We start from the raw sequence: 19,130 nt of genomic DNA on the forward strand, positions 1-19,130 counted from the left end.
CTGGGGGCCTCGGTTTACTCGCATCAGAAAGCCTCTTACTCCATAAAACAGTTCCATGTGTTTGAGTGATAGTTTCTACAGCAAAGAAAGACAAGATCAAACTATACAGGCCCCTAACAGCTTTACTGCTCTGCCTGGACTTCCCTTTCCCTTTGATGAGTCCCAACCGTCCCCAAAGGTCTGCCTGTGGTCCCTGCTGCCCCACAGAGTAAAGTCTCTTGAGATCCAGGGGTCCAGGGGCAGGTGAAGATCAGCCCTGCACCCGGCTGTGGGCACGGACACGGACATGGGCATGGGCATGAGGCCTCACCCACTGCGTTACTGACACATCTCAGAAGGATTCTTCACTGTGTCGTTTTCAATGAGACTGTGGGAAATAAATGTGCACAGAGAAAGAGAGGGGAAGTCGGCAAAGCGCAGCCCCAGTAGCCTCGTTAGACAAACATATTTTTGAGGGGCTTCATGAAAAGTATCTCAGGGATGGAAAAACAAGCCAACAAATTACACCAATGTTCCCAAAAACCAACTGCCCTGTTTCTAAGCATCTCAAAAATGGCCTATACCTACACGTAGAAGGCCATGGTGTTTTAGGAGCTTCGTGTGTGTGTGTGTGTGTGTGTGAGGCAATCAGCCACTGAAGGGATGCTTAACTACCCAATGAACAATGAAAGTGATTTGCTAAAAGCAATACTTATTTGCATACTCATTTTGGTATTTCTCTGTGTTTTGAAACTGTGGCCCAATCCCACCAGATATCTAAGTGGTCTTTCATCCATCACAATAGCAAACTAGCCATCCAGGAGGAAACGGATGCCACTCATGTACGCTGTTTCCCAGGAGAGGGGCGTTAACCAAGCGCACTCTCTGCAGGCCTGTGTGTAACCAACAGCACGCTGTGGGGATGCACCCGTCCTAGGAGCTGCTGAGCACAGCGGTCAACAAGCAGCTCCAACTCGGGATCCTGGGGTCGACCCCGCCACCTTCTCCCCCGCCTCAGCTCAGTTGCTTAGAGCCTCATCCCCCTCTCGGACAAGCAGAGAGCCAAGCCGCCTTCCCCAGTGCTGTAGGCCAGCCACGCAAGAAAGCCGGGACCCAGCTCCACTCGCCCAGTTCTGCAGGCGGCCGCCAAGCTGGAACTAGTCCAGTGGCCAAACCTGGACCCATGGGAACTACCAGGGAAGGCTTCAAGGCCCTGGGAATGGTACCAAGTAAAACCCACTTGGGTGCTGCCCTTCTCCCTTTGCACCTTCGCTTCCGTGGTCTCCCGTGGCCACCAGTCAAGGGCAAAGAAATCCCACGCAGCCCATCAACCCCACGTCCTCAGGCCCCTCCCAGCCTGCTGCAGACAGCCCCGCCGCCACCACAGCTGTAACTGGAGTGGGGCATGCCATGATGATTAAGTCTGTGTTTTCTGGCGGGCCCTGGGAAGCACCGGCCCCGCTCGCCAGGCTGAATTATGGGGTAGGTCATTCCCTTGTTAGAGGGAATAAATTTTATTAGCCCCACTGCCGTTGCCATGTGTCTTCCTCTCTTGCTCCTCGGCCCGTGTGTGAGCCTGGATAACGTTGCCTGCATGCGGGATAAATCAGCCGAACAAATCCCATTATATTTTGGAACACTGACAGAGACACAGCAGTGACACCGAGACCAGGGAAAGATGTGGCCTTTCCTCTCGCCCGCGGAACCCGCTTCATCTACGCGGACAGCGTGCGGGACCCTTCCTCTCGGGGGGAATGTAAATGGAGAGTCCGAAAAGAGAACTCCCCTAGGTGTCTTTTTTTGTTTTCCTCTCCACTAACTTTGTTAATGAAAAGAAGCAAGCGCCCTGAGCCCCCGGGTAGCCGTTCCCCTCTGCCTTGCAAAATGAAGGGACGCTGGGGGTCCCAGCGGGGACCGTGTGGCCCGAAATGTGTCCTCTCCTTAGCTCAGCATTCGTCACACATGCCGGATGGAAAGGGGACACTAAACACAACACCCGGGTGAGGCCAATCTCTCTAAATCAGATACCGGTAGAGGAAAAATGTAAGTACGAAATCACAGCAATGTCATTAAGTCTCTTTCTACCCCCACGATGTGCTTATTATAACCAACGGAGAATATACCGGTGCTACGAAGGTGTTCAAGTGTCCTACAAATATAAGGTGCTGTGTGTCTATCATCATGAATGTCTGTGTATCTCTTTCCTTAGGAGTCTTGGCACACTCTATTAAAGTGGTGGTATTTTATGGTCTCCTTCCCGAAGATGAAATGTACGATTCAAAGGAAACGGGAAGCTGCTCACCAGCCCAGTGACATCTCAGGACCTGGGACTGGCTCAGACGCGAAGATCCAGACTCTCAGACCAGGATCCAGGCCAAGACGCCCCCCGTGCGGGTCACTGGAACTGAAGGGAAGGCCCAAGGGGCCATTCTGGATCGCTGGGTCTGTGCTGACTGACGGAGAGGCTTGGCTGCCCACGTGGGGAGAGCTGTCGCACACGTATGGCGTGTGTGCACGTGTGTGTGTGCACGTGGGATAGAACTCACTGTATTAGCTGCTTCGGCAATGGGGGGCCAAGAGCGAGAACGCGTCACAGAAAGAGACGATGGTGTTCAGAGTGTGTGAGGAGACCGTGAAGCACAGCAGGCAGGCGGAAAGGAGGGGGACACGGACACCGTGAGAAGTACATCAGCATCCAGAACAGAGAGCGTGCGTGTGCACACACAAGTGTTCCTGGGTGTGCACGCTTCCCTGCCAGGGTTCAGGAAGTAGATGTCTCAGCATCAGGACACAGCACTGCCTGGCCCCACATCCTGCTCCCACACTCAGTAAACCCTAACTGATGCCTTTTGGCCGCTGCCTGTGTTAAAGTTCTGCGTGTGTGATTCCAGGGTCCTCACACTCACCCTGCTGTCCCAACGGGCTCCAGGGTAACATCCTGGGAGGACATGCCCCGCTTTGAAGATCAACCTCAAGCCCCTTCCTCTCATTAGTCCCAGAACACCACCCAGGGTGTGGCCACCATCCTGTGCCCCGAAACATCACCTATACTTACGGGGTTGAGACTTTCACTGCGAACCTGGCTGGCCAAAGAGGGAGGTGAGTGGGCTTACCACCTGAATACCTAGGACAGAGCCATCTAGAGGGGAGAGGAGGAAGACTTGATTCTATGAAGTTTCAGGTTGTGCTATGGCAGCCCCCCAAATGCTAAACCAGAAGTCAGGAGACAGGAATAGCAGGTCATGAGGGGTGAGTGCGTGGGCCAACGTGAAAGGGGCTCGGTGATGTGTGCTCTCACTGGGACCTGAGAGTGGACTAGGACATGTGTGCTTAGTGTGCCTGTGTGTGTGCCTGTGTGTGTGCCTGTGTGTGTTCATGTGCGTGTACATGTGTGTGCTTGTGTGTGTGCCTCTGTGTGCATGTGTGTGCCGGTGTGTGTGCGTGTGTGCCTGTGTGTACCTGTGTGTGCGCGCATGTGTGCCTGTGTGTGCCCGTGTTTGTGTGCACATGTGTGTGCACATGTGTGCACATATGTGTGTCTCTGTGTGTACACGTGTCTGTGTGCGCACACATGTCTGCGTGTGTGCACATATGTGTGTGCATGCCTGTGTGCCTGTGTGTGTATGTGGCTAATGTGCATGTATGTGTGCCTGTGTGTGCACATGTGTGCCTGTGTGTATGTGTGTGTGTGTGGCTAATGCAGTGGAGATGGGAGAGGGCTGGGCAGCAAGCTGGGGAGTTCCTGGTCTGTGAGAGGACTGTGGTTGAGCAGAAAGGGAAACTCGCCCAGCACCATCAACAACAGGATACACCCCATCTACTCAGAGCTGCCCTTCCTGCCGACAGGGAAAAGAAAACACCCCAAGCAGACTGGCAGACCAGCACCCGGAGCCTGGGGTGACCGCCTGGCCATTCCGGATGCTCACGCTCGTGGAGTTCCAGATCCCCGGCGCCAGGCGAGTCTGAGCGACCGTCGAGGCTGGGATGGGGGGCCAGCCTGGGTCCAGAAGGATGACCCTCCCCCCAGGGCTGCTGTGCCTGAGAAACAATGAATACAAGAGTCAAAGGAACAGCACCGTGAATGGGGTGCTCCCTCACCACTCCTCGTCGGGCGTGGCCTGGAGCGTGTGGGAAACATGAAGAGCTGAGCCGTTGTGCCCCTGTGCCCCTGGCGGGACGGGCTGGGTGGCAGGCAAACGCCAAGGCCAGAGAGGCGCTTGGTCTCCCAGTGGCTCTCAGTGTCAGAAAGCGAAGGGCTCTGCTGGTTCTTGCAGTGTCTGGGGAGTCCCACGGGCACTCAGTGCCCTAGTGCCCAGGACTGTGACTGTCCTGCGGGACCCGGACCGTGAACTGTCCCACCCTCGGCCGCCGCTAGCTCACCAGCGGGAAGCGCAGCGGCTGAGAATCAGGATGGATGGTAGGTTCTAATCTACCGATTACATGACCTCGAGGGAAGTACTTGACTCCTCTGTTCCTCCACTTCCTCAACTGAAGAGGGGGGCTGCCCTTTCTATTATCCCGCAGTGCTGTTGAGAGAAGAAAGGGGGTGATGAACCCCTCTGTGAACAGTCGAGCAGCATAAACACTCCTGCAGCGGGGCTACCAGGCTGCTCAGGAGCTGCTGCGCTCTGCGCCCACTGATGGGCTTGACAGGGGCGGGGGAGATTCTGGACGAGAGTTTCGGTCCCCAAGGACCTACATTTTCTGTTGGAAGGTCACTCTAAGTTCAAGGCTTGAGGGGAAGATTAAGAAGCTGATTGCGGCATCATCCAGCTTATCTGCAGCAAAGCAGATGGCGCCTGACTCCTCTGTCCACTGGTCAGTCAGTTCCAACCTCAGGGAGGACTTGAGTGGAGTGAGTGATGGTCACTTCCGAGACCACTGTCATTGCTCCCATCACACAGACCGTGATGCCTGGGTGCATCTCACCCCTGGACCCTTAGGCTTCTGGAGACCGATGTTATTTCATGATTCTTGGCATCCACCAGGTATGAGCACATTGCCAGAGTCCTAATAAATGTTTTCTCCATTCGTCCAGTCATTGGTACACGCAGAGACAGAAGGGCTAGTTTTCTGTGAGGTCACCCAGAAGGCTGAAGGAAGGTTGAGGAGGAACAGACAGCCATGCCTGGGGGACCCTGGGATGCCAGGCCACTTGGCCCATGTAGAAAACAACAGCACGCTCTCCAGCCTGGCTGCCAACTCTGGGTCGGGGTGTCGAGGCTCCTGCACAGAGCCCTGGCACAGGACAGAAGCTACGGGCTGTGTGTGGGCTCCTCACCCCAATTGTCACATGCTCTGTAGACAGAAGGTTTCAGGAGCCCACGTGGCAGCCTTAAAGGGACCCGAGGTAGAGCCCATCCCAGTACGGAGCAGCAGAAACAAATAAATTGCATCATCATCCACTCACCTGGGTGATCATCAGCAAAAGGCCTCAGGTCCGTGTTTAGTCTCGAATCCTAAGACAAACCGGACCCCCTGGCTGATGCTGCTAGGACCCTCCTTCTGCCCATGCCCTCCTGAGACCCTTGGAGCAGTTGTCAGATGCTACCCTGTTTGTTCTTAAATACCTCTTTCCATTCAGGCTAAAACTCCAGAACTCAGGAAAAGCATGGCCCAGGGGCAAAGCAGAAGCCGCTCCATCCCCACAAGCACCAGGAAACGGGGCTGTTTCTCCAGCCTCTACACCCAACGTCCACTCAGGGGTGCGCTTTGGCAACATGACATTCACAGTGACAGTCCCATGAGGAGGCCACCCCTGGCCCCTGGCCCTTCTCTCGGATGTGGGCTCAGCCAGCCTTCCCCCATTCACCTGCAGCAAAGCAGGGACGTCTCTGGGGCCCGCACACCAAGGTTCCGGCCTCACAGTCTATGGCTTCTCCCCCGCCTGCTCACCAGACTGTGGCCCACCACGCAGCTCCAGGGATGCCCCACGGCGTGGCAGGCCAAGTCACACAGATATTCTCTCTTCACCCCAACCCATCCTCCCTGAATATAGCCAAAGGGGCAGAGGGGGCCCAGTGCGGGATTCAGGTGCCCCAGGATTTACATTGCTCCCTGCTCTGAAATTTGGGGAAGGAAGGTGGGTCCCGGGAAATGGGAGGGGCCAGAAAGCCGAAGGGTGCCACAGGGTGCCCCTTCTAGCTCGGGGAGCTTGAACAGCGGGAGCGTGGTAGAAATGAACCACTGCTCAGACCCCTCTGCACGCTCTTTGAGTTGCGACTATGATAAAACCCACAGGAGACCCCTCGCCTGCAGCCTCAAGTCCTAAGTCAACTTCGGGGGCCGTTTTCCTACTGTTGCCACGCCAGGGACAGAGGCCACTGGAGACTGGGCTCGACTGCGCAGGCCTCCCGGGAATCTCGGACTCAGAGACAAACAGCTCGAGAGTTCCTCTCGTCCGTCCCTGCCTCGAGGCAGGAAGGGGAAGCGAAGGAACCTGACAGCCCTGGGAAATGGTGGCGGAAACGCTCCGTTTGCCAACAGTGTGCCGACGAGCACTCCTCGAGGGGACGCTCCGAGCCTGGCCTGGCTCATGGCGTGTGAAACGCGTGGTCTGAGCCGAGCTCGGCAGATGGACCGCGGCCGAGAGCTCCAGAGCGAAGGAGCCTGAGGATCGGCCGCATCAAAGGACACGGGCGCCGCGCGGTAAGAGCTGGTGTGGCCTCGCAGACTGGCTGGGGACAGCCCAGCCCTGTGTGCAGTTTCCTCCCCTCTGCTCCCAGCCCTGAACTCGCCTCTGACTTGAAAGGGCTAATTAAAGCCCAGAGAAAAATCAAAAGCCTGTTATCTGGCTCCATGACTCCCGCCCTGGCATTAGGCGGTCTTGCAAAGCTGTTTCCCTCTGCTCTGTCCAAGGCCATCACGCAGTGTTGGGACCTGCAGCTCTGCGGACGGCCATGATGGACGTGACTTGCTGTATTGTGGCAGGGAGAAAGGTCGGGGCAAACTCCTGCCCATGGGCAGCCAGGCTGATCCCTGGGGCTGATTTTACTCCCCAAAACACAGGGTTTGAGCAAGTTCTCTACAGAAGAGGATCTACAGGAAAAATAGCCTACCCCGCTGACCTCAAAAGAACTAGTTGTTTAGTAAGTACAGAGCATAGACTTGCCATTTTCTAACGGAGGGTGTATGTATGCATGCTCATGAGGGTATTTGTTACGTATGTGCACGTGTGTGTGTACATATGCATCCAGATGGGTGTGTGCAAATGTGGTGATAAGAGAGGAAGAGGGATTATCCTCAAGGCTGTGTCTGCCATTCACCCACGAGATGTATGAGCTTGGACAATTCATGCACTTGGCTGGGCCTTGGAATGAAAGTTTAGACTAGAGGGTCTCTAAGTCTGTCCCCAGGCCAACTTTCTAATGCATCTCCTGGGGACTCGGTTTGAGTGTGTAACTCACCTATACACAGCACAGCATCTGGACTGTCGACAATTCGTTGCCTTCATTTAGGAGCAGTCAGTGGCCCCCCAAGTTCATAAACCTGTGTAAGACTCTCCTGAGTGGGTCAGCTACTGTCCCAAACCAAAGGTTCCAAAGGATATGTCTCCAGCCAGAGCTCAGCAGACACAGTCGAGTCCCCTTGATTCTCTGGCCTGGCAATGACTCAGTTGTTGCTGCCTCCCATGGCCCACAATCCCTCTCCCATTTCCTATGAGTCTAGGGGTCCCCTGGCTTTTCAGGGCCTCCGAGGAGGGATGGTCCAGGTACCTAGAAAACTTGCCACTAGAAAGCAGTTTGAGCCTAAATGTCAGGGCATCAAAGACCAAATGTTGCGGAGACCCCCTTTCTCCTCCCTCTCCTCTACCCCTACCCCAAATCGCAGTGGCTGGAGAAATATTCTGGGCGACCAGTGCCCTCTGAAATCAGCTTGGCAAGTGTTCATACTTTATGAAGGGGCGTTTACACTTTTTAACTCAACCCAAATACATTTCCTAACCCGGAATCCCACCACCACTGGACCAGACGTCGGGAACCACATCCATGCACATGCGCACTTCGACCTGACGGGTGGTTTCCTTTCCTCGTTGAGATTACAGGACAGATTTTTCTCCAACTAGGCTCATAGCTTTTTAACTGGACAATGAAAAGAAAAGGGGGGAGGAGAGTGACACAGGGCGTGGGGGACGCCAAGCGTGGAGCCTCCCACGTCCGTTGAAGAATGATTTAGAGAAGTTTGGATGATTTAAGGGGAACAGAAGTCAAGCCACAGAAAGGCAGACGCTGTCCGTGCTGGGTTCCAGGGCATGAGGCTGTGCCACCAGGTGCCCTGGGATGGCTTCCGAACCAACCCCGCCTTCTGCCCTTCTTCCAGCTCCCTTCGGCACGTCTGCCCCTCTGAGCTCCTCCGTGGCTGCCTCCTGACTCCGTGGCGAGTCTCTTCTGCGGAGCTGCGCCCACGGAAGGTGCTGAATAAATGCAGCTTTCTGAGCAATCCCACTCTCCCCTTTGCGTTGGCTGGACTCTTGCCCTACTTCTTCAGCATTCACCGTTTCATGTCCTAAAGATATACGAGGGGCGGAAAACAGCTCCCCTGAAATTCCCTACCCATCCCAGATGCAGAATGAATGACCGACTCCATCACTCCCAGCAATGCTCTTAGGCTAAGCTCCCAGGAAAGTGATTCACAGGCACGGTTGGTAAGAAGGCACCCGGGTACATGTCTTGTTCTCCAGCACATGCTGACTGGCCTTCAACCACGCCTGGAGCATGTGACCAAGTAACACGATCCCTGCCTATCTAGCGTGCCCTCCTATAACCGGTAAGCCAGTACGGAACAGAGAAAAGTGCCCTGATAGAAAATCGACGTTTTAGCTCCAGCTCTGACTCTTATAAGCTCAGTCGCAGAGTCACAGCACGTTTGAGCTGGTGGTGATCTGAGTCCAGTGAGACCCAGAGACGGAATATGCTTGTCCCGTCTGCAAGATGACATGGGTGATTCACAGCCCCCGGAGGCCACAGGCTAGGGTCCCCCCTCCACACCGCGTCGTCCCAGCCCGAGGCCCTCCCTTGACTCACCGCGCTGCTGCAGGGGATGTCCTTCACCTTGAGCCAGGCCAGGTCCAGCGTGCCCTCGCCCCGGTAGCAGGACTGAAGCCGCTCCTTAATGCGATCATTGATCTGCTTCAAGATGAAGATGCACAGGGCCGACTCATCCAGGGATTTCATTTTCCGCTTCTGGCCCTTGGAGAAGACGGTGAAGAGGAGGTCGTCCTCTGGACGGACTCCAAGGGTCTGGGCGAGCACGGCCCCCGCTTTGGACAGGTAGGCAGCCTGCAGCAAGCGGTACTCCACCCCACTGCGCTCGCAGCCAATGGGCACCTCCACGTAGGAGTTGAAGGCGGAGTCCTCCTGGCAGAGCCTCACGAGCTTGGATGTATAAACCTGCTCCTTTGTGGTGGAGCCCGGGGGAGACACCATCTCAGGCTGAAGCGTCAAAAAGTAGACAAAATTGCCACTGCTGAAGCCATAGACATAGTAGATATCGAAGTCGGGGATGACGGTGAAGGTGTCCGAAGGGATCTTAATCATCGAGGCCACAAACTCGTCGTGGAAGACATAAGCGAACATGCCATCGGCTTCCGAGTTCTTAGTCAGCTTCCGGCTGGAGATGGTGGGGAAGTACTCTGGCTTCCCGTCCACCGCTGTGGCGATGAACAGCTTGTCATCCAGGTTGCTGTAGGAGACAATCACCCCGAAGACAGAGCCGCTCTCATTGACCCCCGACAAGTAGTGCTCCTTCTTGTGGAAAGGCTCCCCCAGCTTGAAGAGGTCCTCCAGCCTCAGGAGCTTGCAGATGCCTTGGTACAGGCTCCCGCAGGCAATCAGCCTGTTCTCCTTGTAGTCGATCAGGAGCATCTTGTTGACGTTGTTGGTGGTGGCCAGGGGCTCATTGCACGTCTGGACGATGCGGGGTGGGTAACAGTTGGGGTTGTCCTCATCCGGCCCTGTCTGGTGGGTCACCAAGACCTTCAGGTCACTAGAGAGCTTGTAGATGCGGTTGACAGCACCCAGGTAAATGTGCCCTGTCCTCTTGTCCACCACCAGGTGGTTGAAGCCCTCGGCTGGCTCCCCGCGAAAGGTGACAAAAGGCCGCTTCTGGGACGGTGGGGGTGGCTGCCGGGGGAGCAGCGTGGAGGAGCCCATCCCTACCATCAGGAGATGGGACAGCAGGCAAGTCCAGTTCCAGGGCATGGCTTTCATCTCAGACGCGGGTCCCCGGGGCACAGCAGCACTGGCAAAGCGTCCTCCTAGGAGGGCCAGGACTCAGCGGCGGAGGGTCCCTGTGGAGGAAAGGAAAGAGGTGTTGCTGGGTGACCATCACAGCAGCTTAGCTTCACCCCACAGCTTCCCTGGGGGATCCTCTAAGTATTCTGCTCATGCCGAAACAGAGAACTGTACTGAGGGAAGCTACAGGCCAAGGGACATGGTTGCCATGCTTTGTGGGACAGCCAGAGCTGGTGGCAATAGCCACAGAAGGGCATTTCAGTAACAATAATTGTAAAAATGGTAGTGATGATAGTACGAATAATAGTGACGCTGATTATGAAGCACAGCCACTGACTGCCAAGCGCCTGCCTGTGGCCCGGCTGGGGTGCTCAGTGGTTGAGCGGTGACCCTGCACCAGGTACCTGCCTGTGGCCCGGCTGGGGTGGCTCAGTGGTTGAGCGGTGACCCTGCACCAGGTACCTGCCTGTGGCCCGGCTGGGGTGGCTCAGTGGTGAGCGGTGACCCTGCACCAGGTACCTGCCTGTGGCCCGGCTGGGGTGGCTCAGTGGTGAGCGGTGACCCTGCTCCAGGTACCTGCCTGTGGCCTGGCTGGGGTGGCTCAGTGGTTGAGCGGTGACCCTGCACCAGGTACCTGCCTGTGGCCCAGCTGGGGTGGCTCAGTGGTTGAGCGGTGACCCTGCACCAGGTACCTGCCTGTGGCCCGGCTGGGGTGGCTCAGTGGTTGAGTGGTGACCCTGCACCAGGTACCAGCCTGTGGCCCGGCTGGGGTGGCTCAGTGGTTGAGCAGTGACCCTGCACCAGGTACCTGCCTGTGGCCCGGCTGGGGCGCTCAGTGGTTGAGCGGTGACCCTGCACCAGGTACCTGCCTGTGGCCCGGCTGGGGTGCTCAGTGGTTGAGCGGTGACCCTGCACCAGGTACCTGCTTGTGGCCCGGCTGGGGTGGCTCAGTGGTTGAGCGGTGACCCTGCACCAGGTACCTGCCTGTGGCCCGGCTGGGGTGCTCAGTGGTTGAGCGGTGACCCTGCACCAGGTACCTGCCTGTGGCCCAGCTGGGGTGGCTCTGGTTGAGCGGTGACCCTGCACCAGGTACCTGCCTGTGGCCCAGCTGGGGTGCTCAGTGGTTGAGCGGTGACCCTGCACCAGGTACCTGCCTGTGGCCCGGCTGGGGTGGCTCAGTGGTTGAGCGGTGACCCTGCACCAGGTACCTGCTTGTGGCCTGGCTGGGGTGGCTCAGTGGTTGAGCGGTGACCCTGCACCAGGTACCTGCCTGTGGCCCAGCTGGGGTGCTCAGTGGTTGAGCGGTGACCCTGCACCAGGTACCTGCCTGTGGCCCAGCTGGGGTGGCTCTGGTTGAGCGGTGACCCTGCACCAGGTACCTGCCTGTGGCCCAGCTGGGGTGGCTCAGTGGTTGAGCGGTGACCCTGCACCAGGTACCTGCCTGTGGCCCAGCTGGGGTGGCGCAGTGGTTGAGCGGTGACCCTGCACCAGGTACCTGCCTGTGGCCCAGCTGGGGTGCTCAGTGGTTGAGCGGTGACCCTGCACCAGGTACCTGCCTGTGGCCCAGCTGGGGTGGCTCTGGTTGAGCGGTGACCCTGCACCAGGTACCTGCCTGTGGCCCAGCTGGGGTGGCTCAGTGGTTGAGCGGTGACCCTGCACCAGGTACCTGCCTGTGGCCCAGCTGGGGTGGCTCAGTGGTTGAGCGGTGACCCTGCACCAGGTACCTGCTTGTGGCCCAGTGGGTGCTCAGTGGTGAGCGGTGACCCTGCACCAGGTACCTGCCTGTGACCCAGCTGGGGTGGCTCAGTGGTGAGCGCCGAACCTGCACCAAATACCTCATTGTGCCAGTAGCTGTCCAGCACATTCCAGAGACTGATCTGAATCTTAAACTTCAACTTAACAAACTCTCAGTGTGGGATCTTCCACATGCCCCTCCAGATCCTCTCTACACCCTACTCTGCACCCAGGAGGCTGACCTAGACACAGGTGCACCTGCGGGCTCCTTGCCCTTGGGCCTGGGTAGGTGCGGCCAGGGAGGAGCGTCAGCAGAAGGCCGGATGGAGGAGGAGAGGACAGGAGACGCAGGGGGGCTGCATGCACCAGCTGTGACCCTTGTGCACAGGCCACACGCAGCGCCCTAGTCAGGCCTCTCCACCCCGCCGCTCTGTCTCCAGGTTCCAAGAACCACCTCCTGCACACCCCGATTTTGTCCTGGAGGAGGAAACAGGGCCTCGCCATTTCCACCCTAAATGCTGCTCTGCCCCTTAGGAAGCCACACTTTGGCCAAGAGCTCCGTACGACCCTCAGTGCGACTGTGGGATGGCACGGACTGTTGCTCCCAGGGCCCTGCGGCGCAGGCCCCCGAGTGCGCTGCTCTGCTCCCCCACTCGGCGGCTGGGGAAGAGACGTGCATGCACAGCTGAGGTGGTGGGGTAGATTCGCCCCGCTGTACCCGTCCCCGGCAGGTTCTGTCTTAACTACCAAACCATCGCAGGTCAGCCAGGCACGTGGGGCTGTACCCTGGTTACCGTTTATCCACAGCAGAATCGTTCAAACAGCCGCTGTCCATCGCCACCTGGCCCCTGCGTCTGCACCTCCTGCGGGGGAAGCTTCCCCTTTGTCCCTCCCCAGCCCCTCTGGATGGACAGAGTATGAGCCCAGAGCAAAAACCCTTCTCACTGTAGCAGCAGCCAGGTCCCCTGAAACACTGCCCGGCTCTGAGCCCCAGTGTCCTTTTAATGAGGTGAACTGTGGCTGCCGCCCCTAGTGGGGTGTCCTCCGAACGGTTTCCACTACAGGGAGTGAACAAATGCTTTAAGGAGTGGGCAGGGGAAGATACATAAATAACTCCCCAGGGAACAAAGCCGCCGCCCGTCCTCATGGTCTCTCATTCCTACGGAGATGCTTTCTGCAGGAGACACCAGAGGGCTTCCTCTTTCTTACTGTTGCGGAGAAATCGCGCAGGAGTGGCCCGCGACTTAGTTGCCTCAGCTCTGTGGAATTTCTCTCGTTCGCACGCAAACATGTCAAAAACGAGGCGAGAGGAAGAGGTAACTATTGAGCAACAGAAAACCCCTCAACAAAGGAAGAGCATGAAGTTAGATGGAAACCAGGAGAAGAAAGAAGAAAGCAGACTTGACGTGGTAGCTCAAACCCGATGAAAACCCAGGTCTCCTCAAGCGTCAGAGGAAGACTCGGCAGGCGGCGTACCCCACGACTGACAGCGGACCTGCGTGTGGAGGGCCTGCATTCATTCTGCCCACGTGGAAAACGTCTGCTCCGGGCACACAGAAACGTGCTCGACACCGTGGACTCCAAGGACGGCCGAGGCTGGAGCGGGCGCACACCCCAGGAACTGAGATCACCCAGACGGGGAAAGCTACGCGACAGACCGCAGAGTGCTTCCGCGGTCCGCATGAAGCGAGTGACTTCCAGCTGGGGGTGAGGGAGCACGGAGAAGGCTGCGAGGTGTGGGGAGAGGATGGCGTTTGGGCTGAGCCAGGAACTTGGAGAGGACATGCAGAGCTGGAAGGGAAAGGCCCCCTTGGGGAGGGGCCAGCATAGCAAAATCCTGGGCATATCCAACAGGATGTGCAGCAGGAAGGGTCTGTCTGGGGAACACGATTCCTGAGAGTTAGAAACAGGGCTGGAAAGAGCCACAAGTTTGCCAGGGCGTCCGGGCAAGGCTGACACTGAGATCATGGTATCGAGGAAAGAAACTTACAGGAAAGAGAAGGGCCCCCAGAAGGGCCCCATGTCTCCCCATTTCGTCTCTGCAGGAGAGGCTGGAGCTGAGAGCATCGGCTCCATGAGAGCAGGGAGGGCTCGCCTGGCTCACTAGTGTGTTCAGAGCCCCGGACCACGCCTGGCACACAGTGGACGATCTTTTTTTTTTGGTACGTGCCCTTAGCGGGAACCAAACCCAGGTCTCTCTGGGCCGCAGGTCGACACTCTAACCACTGAGCCAAACCGGCCAGGGCTGATCAAGGGTTCTTTTCTGATGGGCAGAAAGAGAGGCTGGAGGCAGGGAAGAATATCCTTACCTGTGCACCACTTACTGTGCGCCGGGCCCCGTGCAGATAAAGGCACACGGATTACCTCACCTAATCTAGCATGACAACTGTTCACTGGGCTCAAAACTGTTTTCCCTGCTTCTCAGGTGAGGAAACTTTAGCTCCGCAAAGGTATGTGGCTAATAAGTGACAGAGCTGGAATTGAAACTCAGGTGTGTATCACTGCGAAACCTGAACGCTTCCTAGCAACATGCAGTTCCTGAGCCCAGCCCTTAGAGTACGTCGAAGCCTGTTTTCATCCATCCGGGTCCCCAACACCGAAATCCGGGACTTCACCCAGCAGTACCTCCCTGACAGCTCTGTAGGTGAAAGCAAACCCCTGGTACCTACAGGGCATAACCTGGCAGGTGACACCCACCAGGTGGACATGGCTATTTACCTCTAAAAGCACTAATGGCTGGAAAGCACCTGGCACACGTGCTGAATAAATGATCATTGTTGTTGATGAGATTGCAGTAGGATTAAACGGATTAGGATTAGGATAGCGCCGTGGTGCCTAATGATCCTGTCTCAGTTAGTGCTGAGAAGTCAGGACGGTTCATCTTGAGTTGCCTGTGCAAACCCAAGGGTCCGAGAAAAATGTAGAAGTTTTTTACCTGAAAGAGATAATACAGTTGGATGATCCCCAGTCCCTGATTTTAGAGGCAAGAAAGGTGCGATCCAGAGAAGTCAACGACCTGCGGGAGTCCCGCAGTGAGCTCGAGGTGGAGGTGGGACAGCCCAGGTGTCTGCACTTCCGGTCCAGCACCCTTTCCACCCCCGCGGCCTCTGCCGACTTCACCTGAACCCACTTCAGCATCTGCTGCCTGGCCTTCGGGTGCCGCCTGGGCTAACACCGCTCTCAGGACATTGCTGCCAATAGCCAGATTCTGGCAGGCTGGTGACCCTCAGCCCAGATCTGGAGCAGGTGCGGGTCGGGGTCAGACACCCAGCCCGGGAGGGCACCCCCGGCCACGCCCCTCCTTGCCCTACACACTCACAGACCCACGAGCCAATCAACAGTCCTCGGTTTGCGAGAAGCGAGATGAGGAAGCCTGCAGTTATGGATTTTCTGAGCAGAAAGGTGCCAGGGCTCATTCTCCATCTTCTATGAGGCACTGAAATGAGACCCGGTTACGCATCTCAAACATGTATCACTCTCCTCGGAGGATGCTGACGTTACTGAGCCTGGAGAGGGTGGGCGACCCACAGAAAACAACGACTTGTGATGGGAATAACCAGCCTCTCATTCCATACCCCACAAAAGGCACTGATTAGAAAACAAATAACAGAAATGGAAGAGAAGGGGACAGGCAGAGAGATGGGCTCCAGCCTGCCTCACCGGAGACACCACCGGGAACCGCAGAGGTGACCCAGCCTGTGAGCAGCCCTCCGGCCCCAGCTGCAGCCCCTGCCCCCCAGGCTGCCGAGGCCGCTCCATGCCGGCCGAGTCGGGGCTTCCGCCGTGGTTTCCCTTCGGGACATCAGTCTCGTAAGTGGTGACACAGCTGGAAACCCTCAGCCCTACCTACCATTTCTCTCTCGGGTCACCAATTGGCTGGTTTCAAAACAACGTATTAGAGGCAGCACCCAGCCCCACGCTGGTTCTTAAAGACAAGTAACGTGACCGAGTCGTCTCCAGATTGCCCCAAAGGGCCCAGTGAACCAGGGAGAGCCGGGAGGGGCCAGAAGCAGCAGACCCCAATGGCTCTGCCTCAAACCCAAGCACCGTGCAATCTTCCCGTCTTTGCCATCAGATTTTAACTCAGAATAATCTCAGGAAAGACGGGGCTCGTTTTTAGAGGCTGATCATCATTTTGATTAAAGACATTGGGCTGTCCTTGTTTTATGGGGCAAGTTTTGAAGAGCTCAAACTAATATGTGTGAAATAGCACCATCCTCTCAGATTCCCGAGTGGTAGAGAAGAAAGTTATGATAGGGTATTTTAAAACAGCAATTACCTCACAAAATTACTTTGGCGTTTACAAGGTGTTTTCGTATACATTACCTCGTTCTGATTTTATTGTTCACCACAGGTGTAGGTTGAAGAGGTATTCGTAGGTGCACCTCCTTACAGATAAGGAAACTGAGGCATGAGCAGGCACGAGTCCTGGTTGAGGTCACCTGCAATCATGCTGGGACTTGGAAAACTCTCCAGGTCTCCGTCAGTGGCCCACAGTGTCTTCTCTGACCTCTGGAGAGAGTGCTACTCCTTGGGACATTTGCGATGGAATAACAGAACACTTGGAAGACATACTCTAAGACGATATGTCAAAAAACCGTCTCTACAACCCGTCACAAGTCCAGAACCAACTGAGTGGGTCACACGTGCTTTTTTCATGAAATAAAACACGAGAGAAAGAGAAGAGCGTGTCCCCTTTAGGATGGGCACAGTTAAGTAGGACTTGTGTCAGACACACGTATGTGCATATTGAGTGTGATATAAATGTATTTCTTTCTGTTGGTCGCTGTGGTGGTTAATTTTATGTGTCAACTGGGCTAAGCCCTGGTGCCCAGATATTTGGTCAAGCATCATTCTGGGTGCCTCTGCAGGAATGTTTTTGAATGAGAGTCACAGTTGAGTTGGTGGACACTGAGGGAAGCAGACTCCCCCTACGATGGGCGTGGCCATCCAATCAGTTGAAGACTGAACAGAACAAAAGACTGGCCCCCCTGAGAAGAGGGGATCCTGCCAGCAGACAGCCTCGGGCCTTGATGTGCAACACGAGCTCTCCTCTGAACCTCCAGTCCACGGGCCCACCCTGCAGATTTTGGACTTGGAGCCTCCATAATTATATGGCCCAATTCCTTAAAAAACCTGTGTGTGTGTGTGTGTATGTGTGTGTGTGTGTGTGTGTGTGTGAGATTTCTGTTTCTCTGGAGCACCCTGACTAATACAGTTATGATAACAAAAATAATTTAAAAGACACTGTTAGAAATAGTGGACATCTATTGCTTTTTGCTACCATATATTTATCCTCTGGGGATCCACCCCTTAACCCTCTCTTAGCCCAAAAGCTCTTATTAATGCCACCTTTTACTCAAGGGTGTACACATGACCGGGGCCCACACCGATCAGCACAGAGCAGGGCTCGGGCAGTCACAGTGAATGGGTCAGGGATAGACCCCGGAAGAATCAGTCTCTGTGAGGCAATTCGACTTTGGCTGTGAGTGCTGAGGGCAAAGCTCCAGCTCTTCCATTGGCTGTAGCCTTAGAGGAGTGAGGGCCTAAGAAATGCAGGCACCATCCTGTAGCCACGGGGGTGGGAGGCGGGGACGGGAGCCTGAAGAGAATGAAGCCAACACACCGAGGAGAGCAGAGCCGAGCCAGAGGACGGAGCGTGCTGGGTCCCAGTCCCAGTGACATCACAGAGATGTCTAGATCATGTGCATGGAAGCCAGCTCTGTGCTTATACTTTCCAGCTACTCGAGCCAACTTTTCCCCCGTTGCATAAGCCCATGTGGATTCAGCTTTCTGGCACTTGTTAATGAAAGAATCCTAACCCATAAAAATCTAGCCTTCTAGCCAAAAGAGCAGTGTCTCTCACCACACCCTCTCTAATAGATTGTTGTTTCATAGGATGAAGTAAGCGTGCAGAGAGATCTCCATGTCCCATTGCTCACAGAGGTAAATCAGCATTTTGCCAACCGTGAGGCTTCATTCCAGGTGAGCTTTGGGTCTGTGTACTGTCTTTCGTAATCAAACACAATGTTCCCGTCTTCCCAGAATCTGCCTTGAGGGCGTGCTGGCTGGTTCTCGGCATGCTCTCCACCTGTGCGTGCCTCTGCGTCTTCTGCACAGGTGACTCACCCCCTGCCCCCCTCACCTAGGGACTCATTCCTCAGATGAGGACTCTGACCCTGGCACTGGTCTAAGATGGCCCTACTATGTGTTAGTGCAGGAGCCAGGGCCCACCAGAGTCTCACATTTCTCATGCACTATTGTATTTTCACATTAATGCTGTCCCCTCTCTAAAAATGTAAGCTTCTGGAGGTCAGAAATTATATATTTTTGACTACTATTCTCTCCAATCCTGAATCAGAGCCTGACACATAGGAGGTATATAATAAATGTTTGGGAACACATGAGTAATACATAAATGAATGAACAGTGAGTGAGTGAGTGAGTGAGCGAGCGAGCAAGTGAGTGAGTGAATGAATGAATGACTACTCCACAGCAGAGTACACGAGATGGCAGCTGAGATCACCTAGCTGAAGTACAAAGAAAATCTTGGTTCTGGGCCACCTAGCTCAAACAGGGACCAAACTCCAATGCTGGTTTTACCCTGCTCTAACCCAAGCCTTGTAAGCACTTAAAATACCCAATTTTGTCCTTTTAAAGCATAACTTCAAATGTATCAGGGAAACTACATCTTTCATAGATGATTTACAATGACAGCAACCGGTCGGTCCACCAGCCGGAATTTCATAACAAGTCACCTTGTATCCACAAATTAGACTGAAAAACAGCTCCCAACTCAGCACAGGAAATCAATGCAGACCTTCTGAGGAGCTGGGCCTCAAGGCGAACTTGCAGCGAGGAAAACTTAGACAATGCAGAAGACAGTTGCTACAAGTCAGCCTGCATTCATTCATTCGGCAGATTTCTGAGCTGGGTGCAAATGGCACAGACACCCCAAAGCAGAAAGAGTGCCCCTGCCCTCCAGTGGCTGAGGTCTCCTCGAGGACCCTCCAGCTGTGCCCCCTGAGGCGAGCTCCACCTCCCAGCCCCCCACTAGAAACCAGGAACCTCATCATTTCCCTTAGTCTTCCCTCCGGTGCTGCACTATAGGCAGCTTCATCTCTCACAGGTGAGGCCGAGGACAGGAAGCTCCCTGTCCATCAGAGATGTGTGCTTCTCCGCCCG

General features: G+C 55.6%; 1 protein-coding gene across 2 annotated transcripts in view; it reads right to left on the bottom strand.

Annotated features, from left to right (window-relative positions):
• PLXNA4 (plexin A4) overlaps positions 1-19,130 on the bottom strand; it is a 405,427-nt gene that overhangs the window by 344,113 nt on the left and 42,184 nt on the right. For both annotated transcript variants that reach the window (XM_036247334.1, XM_036247333.1), the window contains exon 2: positions 9,003-10,267. In XM_036247334.1, coding sequence (XP_036103227.1) covers positions 9,003-10,187 — 1,185 coding nt within the window. In that variant the 5' untranslated portion in view covers positions 10,188-10,267. The remainder of the gene's footprint in view (positions 1-9,002; positions 10,268-19,130) is intronic.

The sequence above is a fragment of the Molossus molossus genome, unplaced genomic scaffold (assembly GCF_014108415.1).
Source record: "Molossus molossus isolate mMolMol1 unplaced genomic scaffold, mMolMol1.p scaffold_m16_p_7, whole genome shotgun sequence".
Lineage (NCBI taxonomy): Eukaryota > Metazoa > Chordata > Mammalia > Chiroptera > Molossidae > Molossus > Molossus molossus.